Source organism: Adiantum capillus-veneris, chromosome 23, assembly GCF_014529385.1.
Source record: "Adiantum capillus-veneris isolate H3 chromosome 23, ASM1452938v2, whole genome shotgun sequence".
In the NCBI taxonomy this organism is placed as follows: Eukaryota; Viridiplantae; Streptophyta; class Polypodiopsida; order Polypodiales; family Pteridaceae; genus Adiantum; species Adiantum capillus-veneris.
In genome coordinates this window covers 134893204-134906535 of record NC_140953.1, presented here as the reverse complement: position 1 = coordinate 134906535, position 13332 = coordinate 134893204, and the positions used below count along the sequence as shown (strand labels likewise).

The 13332-nt window shown below is 39.6% G+C and overlaps 1 protein-coding gene across 1 annotated transcript in view; it reads right to left on the bottom strand.

The window, feature by feature from the left end:
• Positions 1 to 400: 400 nt before the first annotated feature.
• LOC147428627 (poly(A)-specific ribonuclease PARN-like) overlaps positions 401 to 13332 on the bottom strand; it is a 119154-nt gene continuing 106222 nt past the window's right edge. The window contains exon 9 of the mRNA XM_086496863.1: positions 401 to 1158. Within this exon, the coding sequence (XP_086352989.1) occupies positions 401 to 1158 (758 nt within the window). The remainder of the gene's footprint in view (positions 1159 to 13332) is intronic.

The following is a 13332-nucleotide window of genomic DNA, read 5'->3' as shown; positions in this document are numbered from 1 at the left end:
TTGGGTATTATACAGTACCAAACTGGGTACTGTACAGTATCATATTGTGGTACAATATTGCACAGTAGAAGTGTAACATTGGAGAACTGCATTGTACTATACAGTGTCATATTGTGGTACAATATTGCACAGTAGAAGTGTAACATTGGAAAACTCCATTGTACTATATAGTACCAAATTTGGTACTATACAGTACCAAATTGGGTATTGTATTGCACTGTAAAAGTGTAACATTGGAAAACTGCATTGTACCATAGTGAGCAGTAACATTGGAAAACTGTATTGTACCATAGTTAACAGTTACATTGGAACACAATTGATGAAAGACAAAGGCCATAAATTGATTGTATTGGTAGAATGAGAAGCACATTGTGCAAAATACATAAGCATATGAGAAGGGCTACAGCTTGCATGCACGAGAAAACTGGTCACGGGCGCGGTTGTGCTTCTTTCTTTGTAGACTAAAAAGCTTCGATAGGGTCACCAAATTAGTGGAATCACCTGACATCTTTTGCACAGCATCTTCAGCTTCAGGATCCGCATTCCCGTCAGTACTGTCCACTTTTGTATCCTCCACTACCACTTCCTTCTTGGCGTCCTTGGGCCCGTCCCCCTTCATCCCATTGCTTGCCTTTTCCTTTTTTGCCTCTTCCCCCTTCCTGGCCTCCCCGTTATCCCCTTTCTTGGCATCCTCTACACATTTGTCATCTCTGGCTTCCACCCCCCTCTTGACCTCCCCCTCAACCCCCTTCTTGTCCTCCTCCCCCATAGTGGCCTCTTCCCCTACACCTTCTCTTTGCATGTTCTTGTCCTCGCTAGTGACTCGATCCTCAAGCCCCTTGGCAGCAGCATCTGATACATCCACCTCCACTATGTGAGGCACTTTACCTCCAACCTTGTCTTTACTCCTTTTAGCATCTTTGTCCTCACAATCACTGTTTTCTTCGTTGTCCCGCATGGTATCACAATGATGTCCCTTCTCAGTCCCTTTCCCTTCCGCACCACCATGCTTTGAATCCCGGAGAACATCCCTTATCTGTCCAATATCCTCATCCTCCTCCCATGCATGATTTGCAGCAGATTTTGTGGCATTTGGTCCATCCTTGACTGCTTGTCCATTTTTCCCACCAGGCCCAGCCGCTGCAGCATCCTCTTCCTCTGCAAAAACGGAGAAAGACAACATATACTTACAAACAACCTCACATTCAATGCAGGTAAGCATATGATTTGCAGAACACACACATACTTACTTTTCACACCACGATGCCTACTGACCCAAGACTTTGCCACCTCAGGGATCACCATGTTACAACTAAGTTTGGCACAATGATCCCTGTTTAGTAGCAAAGCACTAAAGCAAAGGGGGTGATACTGATGTCGGAAGTCAAGCATAAAGGTTCCTACAACTCCTGAAGACTCCAAAAGCTCACCACATGCAACACACATTCCAAACACATGGATCATCTCCCTCGAATCAACAACCTAGGGCCTAGGATATAACATAAATCTCTTCCCGTGCTAAACATCATCAATCATCTGCTTCACAAATATGACATGCCCTTGTGCTTCCTTCCATGTTGCCTCCAGCACATCAAACTCAGCCTGTTGTCAACCAGCAGCAGCAATACAAACAGTCCCAAATTAGAACCCAAAAGCTAGTAGATAGTACCAAAGGCATCATGCTACCAATTAGTATCAAAATGTAGCATACAATACCAAGGCCATCATACTACCAATTAGTACTAAATAGTAGCAAACAGTACCAAGGCCATTATACTACCAGTTACTACCAAAAACTAGCAGACAATACCGAGGCCATCACCAATTAGTACCAAAAACTAGTAGACAATACCAAAGTCATCATACTACCAATTAGTACCAATAACTAGCACACAGTACCAAAGCCATCATACTACTAATCAGTACCAGAACCCAGCAGACAGTAATAAAGCCATCATACTACCAATTAGTACCAAAAACTAGCAGGTCATCAATGCAAGAAGACAACCGTAAACTACCAATATTAGTACCAAATCATAACTAGGAGCTACCAATTAGTACCAAATCATAACCATGAGCTACCAATTAGTATCAAATCATAACCAGGAGCTACCAATTAGTACCAAATTATAACCATGAGCTACTAGTACCAAATCATAACCATGAGCTACCAATTAGTAACACAAATCCTAACAGCCACCAAAAAAGCATTGTAAGAAACTACCCTAAACCCCTAAAAGTACCAATACATTCAAAGTAGTCTCGTTACAGAAGAACCATAAACTACCAAAGGGAGTGCCAGAATAGTACCAAATGCTACTAGTTAGTACCAAAAGCATTACGAATACACCCAAGTCCACCAATAAACTACCCAAAAGCAACCAAAACTACCAAAAGAACATTATTAGATCCACTTCAAAAACTACCAAAGCATTACCAAAAACTTCCAAAAGCTACCTGTAAGGGTTTAGTGGTACTAGCAACACAACCAAAACTACCAAAATAGCAGATTTATCATACTACCAAACTACTAAAAACAACATGATAGAAGATACCAAAACAAGAAAGTATATCCAAAAAAACCCAAAAGATACCAGTATGGACAAAAAGTACCAAAATAACATAGAGAAATTCAAAAAATCCACCTCGACCTAGCACTCTACCTAGAATATGCAACTGTCATACAAAAGCAAAACCACCAAACTTTGTCAAACTAGCAAAGCAACATTTATAGATACTAAAAAGCTACATGCACTACCAAAACCACTTTCTTAAGACATGATAGGAATTACTTGTTGTAGATGAACCTCCTTCTCTAGCATCAGCATGTCCTCTTTGTTTCCAAGTCGAAGAAGCATGCATCGACTGGCTCCCACATCAACCTCAACCTCTTTGATGTCCTCATCATTGAAAGGGTTTTCCTGCTTTAGTTTTGCAAGTTGCACATCATAGTGCTCCATGTCATCCTTTATCCGCATCACAACAGCATTGGAACCCTCGGCTCTCAAAAATGTTTCCTTGTTCTGTTGCAGAGATGCTTTCAGCTCTTTCAGCCTGTCCAATGCAGTTGCACTTTTCTGAGGCACTCTCTCAACAATACTTTCCAATTCTATAACATAATCGGGCAACTCTACGTGAAGTTGTGGGGGGTCTACCTCTGTACAGAGGCTACTACCACTTTGCGTAAGGCGTGGCCTCTTAATAGATGAACCTGAACCGCTGTGGGAGGCACCATTTGCCCTTCGTCAAGTTCTGACCTTCCGCTCCAACCCTCCCGGGCGGCTGGCACACATTTTGAGTACTACCCCTCCAAACCTTGCCCATGCGACTTTATGGCGGGCAGGGTCCTTTGTTGTCGCATGGCATCTCTCAAAAGCATAGCAGCGTGCAAACTTCACAGTGCTTTTCCCACAAGATGGAGGGGCTTGATATACCTTGTGGAAGAGGAACCTGCAATCTTCAAGGATTCTTGGGTGCACGTGATTCAAGTAGATTTTCCACTCGTCGTGAGGGAGGTCTTCATCCCTAAGATCCTGCAGCAAGCACCCCCTCCATGCTGAGACCATACTCTTCGTGAAGCTCCTCGGCTGTATTATAGAACTTGGTCAAAATAGGGTATTCTTCCATTTTGGTTTTGCCTGTAATGTGGAAATACAAAGCTCAAATGTTAGACATGCCCTCCGTCTACCAATCCAAAATACCTAGGCATGCTTCCTAAATGACCTTCTATTGGCAACATTTCAGCAATGTCAAACTAAACCCTACACCCTAAACAGCCCTTTGGTCACACAGATGACCTTGCCAATGCACAATTTGGTACTTACCAAATTTGAGGCTATACAGATTTATCATTGTACAGCATTAGGGGAATTTTGAGGTCATTTTTCTGCCCTGTAAGGAAGTTTGACCAAAAGATTCTCTCAAAAGTTGGGCGTCCGGTAAAATTTTTGCAAACGAGCTCCAAATCTGGCGGAATCTTTTGCTAGTCTAAAGATTCCGCCAGATTTGGAGCTCGTTTGCAAAAATTTTACCGGACGCCCAACTTTTGAGAGAATCTTTTGGTCAAACTTCCTTACAGGGCAGAAAAATGACCTCAAAATTCCCCTAATGTACCAAATTTGGTACTGTAAAGTACCAAATTTGATAGTGTACAATGCCATATTTTGAACCCTAAACTTCCTCATTTTCTTAGTAAGCCCTCTTGTCCCACAGGGTATGATTATAGTGATACAAGAAGACCCTTCTACATAGATGCATAGATGAAACAATACATTCATAATTGTTGAAAAATCTCCTGAGATTGTGTTCGGCTAAAGGCACATATGCTTGAATCATGAACGCATGCAATGCAAAAAAAAGGATAGAAATGCAAAGCTCCTGAGCAAGAAACAAAACATTGACTTACATGCAATGCATAGATGAAACAATACACTCATGCAACTGTTGAAATTTCTCCTGAAATTATATTCGGTTCAAGGCACATATGCTTTCATAAATGCATAATGCAAGGCTCTTGAGCAAGAAATAGTACATAAACTTGATGAACTTACAAACTTTGACATACCTACCTCGCATGAAACAAAATCAAATCCTGTAACAGGACATGACAGCGTAGAAACACCAACCTCTTGTTCTAGTTGAAGACAAATTCTCGCCCTCGGCAAAAGGTGCTGCAAACTTTGTTGATTTCTCCACGAAAATGCTCCCCTTGCTAACCCTTGTGTTCGGTGTGTTGATGCTTTGGGGAGACTTTGTGCCTTTGAGGGGGAAGGTTGCATCCATTGTCCTGGGCTTCTTGCCTTTTTCGGGTGAACCCTTGGCAGCAACAGACTTCCTCGCGGGCGTCCTCATTGTGGCATGGGTGCACAGCAGAAACCACGCTAGTTGCACAGTGGAATCTTGAAGGTGATGCCTGAGAGCTTTGTGACAGCGTTGCGCAATTGAGAACCACTACAAAAAGCCACTGGTACTACGCAGGACACACATGCCACGTGACACGAGTTCAAACGTGTTGTAACTCCCATCATTGGCCCCACCCACAATGTCTCTTCAAACGGAGTGGTCACTGGATTTTTTACTTTTACTAGCTTCCCTCCTACACCATTTAATTTTAGAGGCCGAAAACGGTTCCCTCCAAAACAACCTCTTGCTTTTGTAGAACTACCAACTAGGTACAAACAAAAGAGGTCCTTTTTTTGTACCACCATTGCATGCTTTCAACCAAATATTAAAAACCAAACTCCACAAGAGAGACAATGGAGTTTGGGGATACAATCTTTAGGCCATTAGTGGTAGATGCTTTCAATTTTTCCGTTCCTCTCTCTTAACTTATGTCTTGGGCTGTGGGGTTTCTCTATGTTACCTTCTTGTGTAAGAGTGATAGCAGCAAGCTAACTCGGATACTATTTTTCGGAGCTCTCATTGTAAAAACATTTATTATTTTGATGAATCAAAAATATTGTAACTCCTATTTTTCGAATAAACTTTGTAATTGATGAGCCAGGGCCACAAGCTTCTAGATTGTATCAACATGTCTTTACTTATCATTAGTTAAAGCTCCCAAATTATTAGTTTTGACCACCAAAAACCTTGGCTAAGGTATAAAAGCCAATTTTTGGAAGTTATTTTCAACTTTTGGATAATAAAATACACAGCGTGAGCTAGCAGCACTCACTTCTCTCCTTCTGGTGCTTCCTACTCCCTCCCTAGTTGTCACATTGCAATCGTGTTTGTTGCTTGCAACCGCAGATAAGAGCTCTACGCATTGACGTAAGCATTTCATGATATTTTGTAGCTTTTGACGTCGTCGACCCGTAGCCTATAATCTCATCATAAATAGGAATTTAAGCGTTAAAATTAAAAACTAAGTATAGGTGGGATATTGGGGCATCATTGCTAAGCATTTAGATGCATTCTGGGTCGAAAATGAGTAGGTCAAAAATCCACTGCTGTTAATAATCGTAATTTTTCACTTGACCTAAAGTGAGATTTGAGACCATAGGCATGTGTGCTTAGGTCTTATAAACATGTCCTAGAAGTTTCATAACGTTTGGATGTCATTTGATGTTGTAACGGATGTGATTTGTTTGCCAATGAGCGATTGGCTTTTGGTGATTTCAGTCACTTGTGTAGCCTGAGTTAGATGCGAGTTGTTAGTTGTTTTCCAAGAGATTGACAACCTCTTGTAGCCTCTATGCACTAGTCCAGTCAGCTTCGTCCTATGGATTGACAATTTATTTGTGGTTCTCGTCACTACATCTGCAATAAGATAGGAGTGAGGCCAGACACCCGTCCCACATTTGACGCCATTACCGGGGATCAAAGAAACCTAAACGAGGAAAAAACACGAGCGTCTTGTAAAGTTACTTCCTCTAGGATCTCCTAGTATAGAAACTTTCTTTTTAAAACCACATAGCTTAAGATTGTCGTCTTTTGTTGTGTAGAGGTATCTTGGAAGTAATTGTACTTGCTGAGTACCTTTAGGATTATAGAATTAGAGTAGGATTTTGAGAATGATTAATGGACGAGACAAGTCTTAAGATCAATCCTCAAGAAACCATAAAAAACAAGAAAGAAAGTGTTTTTGGATACTTTCCACAACCCCATTGCAGTAGAACCTAGGAGTAGGGTAAGCAGAATCCGAGGTGGGTTTCAGAACGTTGCTCTTTTCAAAAGAATCAACTGTGACTTGTAATGTGAAGCTGCAGAATTTTCAGGTCTACGGCTAGAAATAGCTCCAAAAGACTACCAACCACTCAATCCAACTGGAGAGTATGCTTTAAAAGTTGTATGAACCAGTGGGTAAGCTCAAGGACATATTGAGGTAAAAATTTCAAGAGTTTGCAAAAGCTCAGATTATTTACTTTTTCTTGACATTTTAGGCAAAATTAAGTTTTGACTTGATTCACAAGCTTAAAATAGCTCGTGAAAACACTGTCCAGTGAAAAAGTGCCAAAAAGTATTTATTTTAGGCCTAAAGTAAATAATTGCGACTATTTATTTTCAACTCAAAATTGAGCAAGGTTGATGCTAGAGACTCTATGCATGTGTACAAACAACTTTTGTAAAAGCACTTAAGCTATGGATCACCACATTGATAAAAAATGAGGTAAAAATTAAATTATGTACTGACTTTCAGAAACTTGAGTGTAATTTGAAGAAAATTTTGTTCAAACTCAATGAAACTTGATTCATAGGCTTATATTGATGTGATAGACATGTGTAAATGCTCAGTTGAAAAAACGATGCAAAGATTTGCCAGCTGTAAATAATCACGATTATTTACATCTGTCCCATTTTTCAACTTTTTTTACAAAGTCAGTATACCACTAAAATTGTCCAAATTTGATGAAACTTGGCTAGGGACCTTAAGTTGAGATACTTATTAGATCTGTGTATAGATTGGGGCAAAAACTTGCAACATAATAGCTAGAGTAAATAATCGCAATTATTTACGTCTGCTTCAAAAATTGACCATCTTGCACATTTGAGTATACCACAAGGTCAAGCATATCAAGTAGACCACACGAGTCAATTTTGGTGAAATTTGGATCACAAAAGTGAGACTCAAGCCAAATTCTTGAAAAAAGTCTGGAGAACGAAACAATTAATAAACTTGAACAAATTTTGTCCAAACTTAGTGACACTTGTCCAGAGACCTTCACAGGTTGTATACTTGGTAAAATAAGCCAAAAAATGCAAAAAACTGACAAAAATAAATAATCGTGATTATTTACTACTCCTACACAGAGACATCAATTTTGACTTTTGAACCTGTACAGTGTTAGACCAACATAACACAAGGCCACCGGGCAATTTTGGGTTTAGTCGGATCCAAATTAGTACATGTTCACTCAGTTTCTAGATTGCAGATTAGTCCTTTGGCTTTTTGCACAAGTGATATCTGAAAGTCTCAACTACTATCTGGAAGATCTTCTATGGACTTCACATGCCAAATCAGGACAACTAACACCATGAAGATCATCTATATCTTCAAAATCAAGGACAAGGGATCAACAGATCTACCGATCTACCTATTTAGGGATTGTTATAACAATAACTTTGCTATGATGACTCCTGAGGAGGTGGAACAAACCAAATACCAAGGGTACTACATAAGGGATTGGATATTAGACCAAGGACTAGAAACTATTCCAAGAGATGAACACTGTGAGAGATCTTCTGAGAGTAATGTTAAGAAACCAGAAACCATGTCATCACAAAGAAAACCGGGTGACACTAAGGCCAGTTCAGGGCTACAAGAGTCACTGTTTCTAACAGACTGGTTTGAAGGAATCGGAACAGGACCCAACTGCAAGGAGGTCGGGAGTTGAACCAAATAGATATACCAGACCAGCTAATTGTCAGAAATGGGTCAGAAAATATAGCGGATCTGGGGACCCGTATGACCACTTACCAAGTGCTAAGAGCAGAACGCATATTTGATTTCCATACTCAATTCGAGCGTTTTGGAATGACATTAAAAGGAAAAGCATTGACATGGTTCCAAAACATTCCACCATGGTCAATCATGGACTTGAATACTTTAGCTCAAGGATTTGTAGCTACTTCTTCCAAAAAGGGAATCAAACACAACAAGGTAACTCAAATCTACAGCTTTAAATAGAAACAAGGTGAGTCTGCTAGGCATTGTGCAGCTTGAATGAAGCAATACATTGCAAGATGCCCAGAGTTAGAGATACTGGCAAAAGAACAACTAGTATCTTTATTTCTAGAGGGACTGCTAAACAAGAAACTTCATGCTATATTGTATAGCAAGAAGCATACGACCCTAGAAGAGTGTGTGTCAGATGCTATTGACTTAGGAGACAATTGTGATATTTTTAACGAAGAAGATGTCCCTAATGATAATCAAAGTGAGAAAACAGCATCCACCAGACCAGCACAAGTAGGAACGACCGCTGCAGCACCGCTTTCAGCCGTAGAAGACATGGTCAAAAGGATGAATGACATGATGAATAACATGCAAAAAGCACCTATGAGAGGACCAGGACAAGGGATACTTCAATAGGGACAACCAATTAGACCGCAAAAATGGTGTGCAGTCAAGGGTAAATGGACTAACCATGAGACCAATGAGTGCTATTATTGACCAAAGTATGATGGGAATGTTCAAGACGTGCCTATGAGGCCAGAAGGACAACCCATGTACAGATATCAGCCTAATATGGCCCAAGCTCAAAGACCACCAATGAGTATGGAAAGACCTCAACCCATGTTGGGCCAACAATCTCCATATCCAGGATATAATGCAGTGCATGTAAAGTACATGCATCGAGAGGAAGTCATAGATGAACAAGCACTAGTACATGTTACACCTTATGATGAGCTTAGTCCATCTACAGTAATGATAGAAGGAGATTAGTATAATTTACATCCTCCACCAATGGAAGAAATCCTGTGACTTATGCTACACCAGAGCTTGCACCAATGTATTATGTGGCTAATCAAGGTGTTAACCCTCCTATGGTAAGACCCATGATTAAGCCAAGAACTAGAAACTGTCATAGTTGTGGTACAGATGATCATTGGAAAAATGAATGCCCAGAGCCTGACAAAAACCTCAAGCCAGTTGAAGCTTATTGCATACAATGCTGCAAAAAGGGAGGACGCTTCCCTGAAGATTGTCCTAAAAATCCTTTAAACAAGAAAAAAATAGTAGTAAATGTAGTTCAAGTGATACCTAGTAGCTCATTTGAGAGTGAAACGATTGTTTCAATCAAGGTAATCACCAGAGCCCATGCTAAGAAAAAGAAACATAACTCCTCTGATGATTCAAAAAGCACAAAAACTTCCTCTCAAAAGACCAAAAGAAGCAGAAACAAAAGGTATGAGATGTAAAAACAAAAACAACAGGCTGAAATCAAGGAGAAAGCAAAGAAGCTATTCCAGAAAAATGTGAAAGAAACTGGAAATGAAGTCAAAGAAACCACTGTGAAATCTGGAGGATCAATTTTGGTTGATAAAATTTTTGAGCCTATCAATGCAGCCTTGGAAGCTTACTGAGCAGGACTTAAAGCATGCCAAAACATGGAAAACAAATGGAAAAACTACCCTTCTCCAGACATGGAAGCAACTAAGCTTGAAGCTTATCAAAATTTGGTAAGAATCACGCAACAGATGCTAGAAAAACAAAATCCAAGTTCGAGAGTATGGTAAAACCTGAGGAGCTTGTGGTAGAAAACAATAGAGAAAAATCCAAAGTGGTGGTATAACCCCACCTTGAAACAAAAGAGCCAGAACTTATAGTACCAGACAGCAAAGATGCCTTAGACGGAATTCCATTCGTAAAAGAAGACTAGCCAGGGCACTTATGGAAAAAAGTTAGAGAGATTAATGATGGGAGCTTAACTCTGAAGTCAGCTCCTATAGAGGAAGTTTGGTTAGACAACCTAACTCCTGAGATGGACATGGATGTACAATCCTTATATGGGGATTGCAAATCTGAAGCTTCAGGAATGTCTAAACCATTGACCTTGAAACAATTACCCTCTTACTTGGGAGATCGCGAAGATGAATCCATAGTGTGTAAAAACACTCAAGTAAAAAGAGCTAAACAGACCCTAGAAGTAGACAACCTCCTTTCAATTATGTCTACACCCATCCAGTGCACTCTTACTTTAGGCGTATTGTTGAAAATCAAGCCATATTTATGGAATGATCTACAAAAAACTCTAGAGAAGGTGGAAATAACATTTCTAATTGCAAAAAAATTTGGGAAAGTTGAAACATGATATGTATAACAAAGAGATTAATTCTATTCCAATGAACAAAGTCACAGAATACTACGAGGGGGAAGAAGGAAATACAATGCTTCTGGTGAGGTATAATGATATAGAAATCATGGCAATACTGGATAGTGGGGTAGGCATAGCCATAGCCACGAAAGCAGTACGGGAATCCTGGGGACAACCAGTCATTAGAAAAACTCAAATGAAATTGCAATTGGCTGATGGTCATATCGAAAGACCCTTAAGACTGCTTGAAAAAGTGACATTTAATTCATGTGGTATTGAATATGAACACACTTTTGCCGTAGTAGACTTTGGAAAGAAACTCAACTACAAAATCATCTTGGAAAGACCTTTGGCATGCGACAAGTATAACTCGTCTAGGATTGTGGAAACAATTATGTGTACTTGAAGCAAGTGGGGATAAATAACAAGGATTAATCTAAAAGATCACACTTATAGAGATATCATGAAAACACCCATACAGGAATTTGATTCAGTCTCTTTGGTTGAAACTAAGCTTCCATCTTGGTTGAACAAAGACACTCCTATTTGGATGTGTGGAGCCTCAGAAAATGGGAGCTCAAAATGAGAAGAATGCATCTTAGAAAGGGATTGCACAGATGAAGCCTATATACCTGAACCCTTTCTAGAGAATTTGTTTGATCCATTTGAGTGGACTCAAATCTAACGACAATGGATGTATGTGTAAATACGTCTATGCACTCAATTTTGCAATGAGGACGGCTATGACATAATTCCCATCCAAATGATCTCAACCCTTCATATTGAAGACAAAATTCCAAAATCCAAGGACTTGATAAAAGCTCAACAAGTCTTTTTAGAACTCTACTATAATGCAACAGATGAGTTAGAAGAACATTCAGCTACCTTGGATGATTCGGGTTCAGAAAAAGAACATGTGAGAGCTAAGCTACTCCTGAAAGGAGGAGAGGAAAAGTTTTTTGACTTTCCAAACCAGAAATCGAGAAGACAAAAATGGTATAGACGCAAAAGACACACAAGAAACTTGAAGGCTAAACCTATGCCATCAGTCTCCAGCAAAACACAGTTCTTGATGCAGATAGATGCGCATGATTGTGTCAAAGACAAAATGACTGGTAGATATCCTTTAAAAGAAGAACCTGAAATGATGAAAACACTAAGAAAAACGAGAAAGAAAACTCAAGCAAAACCCAAAAAACAGGACAAGAACTCAACCATGACACGCGTTGAACGGAAAAAAAAGTGTAAAGATTTGGAAAAAGCTCTAAGGGAGATATATACAACAAAAATGGAAACCACAAAAGAGGATAGTAAAAATGTAATGAGTGTCCCATCCCATTACAAGCAATATACTCTCCAGGACCAAAAAATCATTGTTGAACAATCTACTAGAGAAGGAAACGGAGCAAGTCCTATGAAGGACCTGAAAACGCAAAAAAGATACATCTAGCCAAACCAAGAGAAGAGCCTAGACTTGCATACATTGCAAATGACGTGACAGAAGAAGAAGAAGATCTTTTGTTAAGTTTACTGAGAGAATACCGAGATATCTTTGCTTGGTCATATAAGGATCTCAAGGGTGTTGATCCAGAAATCTGTCAACATACTATACCCATAAGAGATGATGCTAAACCAAGTAGACAAAGACCATACACGTATAACGAGACATTTTCCAGAAAGATTAAAGAAGAGATTGAAAAGCTAAAGGAGCTCAAATTTAGTTATGAAATTGAACACACAAATTGGGTGTCTCCAATTGTGGTAGTACCCAAGAAAAATGGAAAACTACGGGTGTGTGTCAACCTCAAGAAAGTGAATGCAGCTACCATTAGAGACAACTTTCCTCTTCCAATCATTGAGCATGTTTTAGAAGAACGTGTTGCAGGTAAAGAAGCTTACAACATTTTAGATGGCTTTTCGGGATATAATCAACTTTTGGTTGACCCAAAAGGTCAGCATAAAACTGCCTTTGTAACAAAATGGGGTATTTTTGTCTATCAGGTTATGCCTTTTGAGTTAACTAATGCTCCTCCCACCTTTCAAAGATTAATGAGCCATGCTTTTAAAGAATATCTTATGAATTTCTTGAAAGTATATATGGATGATCTATACATATATTCATCAATCCGGCCTAATCATTTTGAACACCTCAAAAACGTATTCGAAAAATGTAGACTTTATAGGATTTGCCTACATCTTGAAAAGTGCACATTTACGGGTAGACAAGGAAAACTTCTTGACATATAGTGTCTAAAAATGGCATAGCTACTGACTCTTACTATATACATGTGGTAGTGATGTGTGTGAATACACTAGGACCGCCGGGGCATTTTTTCCCTCTTTAGGAGGTTTTTTCCCCCGAGCATTGTATATACACCCATCACTCTAGGGCTATCTATCTTTCCATTGCACACTAAGTAACACACTCTCTATTGTGTGCCTTGAGGTTTCTTTGTCTTCTCCAAGCTGTGTGTGTTTCTCTACAACCCTAATTCCAACAATTGGTATCAGAGCAGGTTACGTCCACCCGAGCTTAGTCGCCAGCACACGCTTGCTCACTTTCTCCAATTACAGT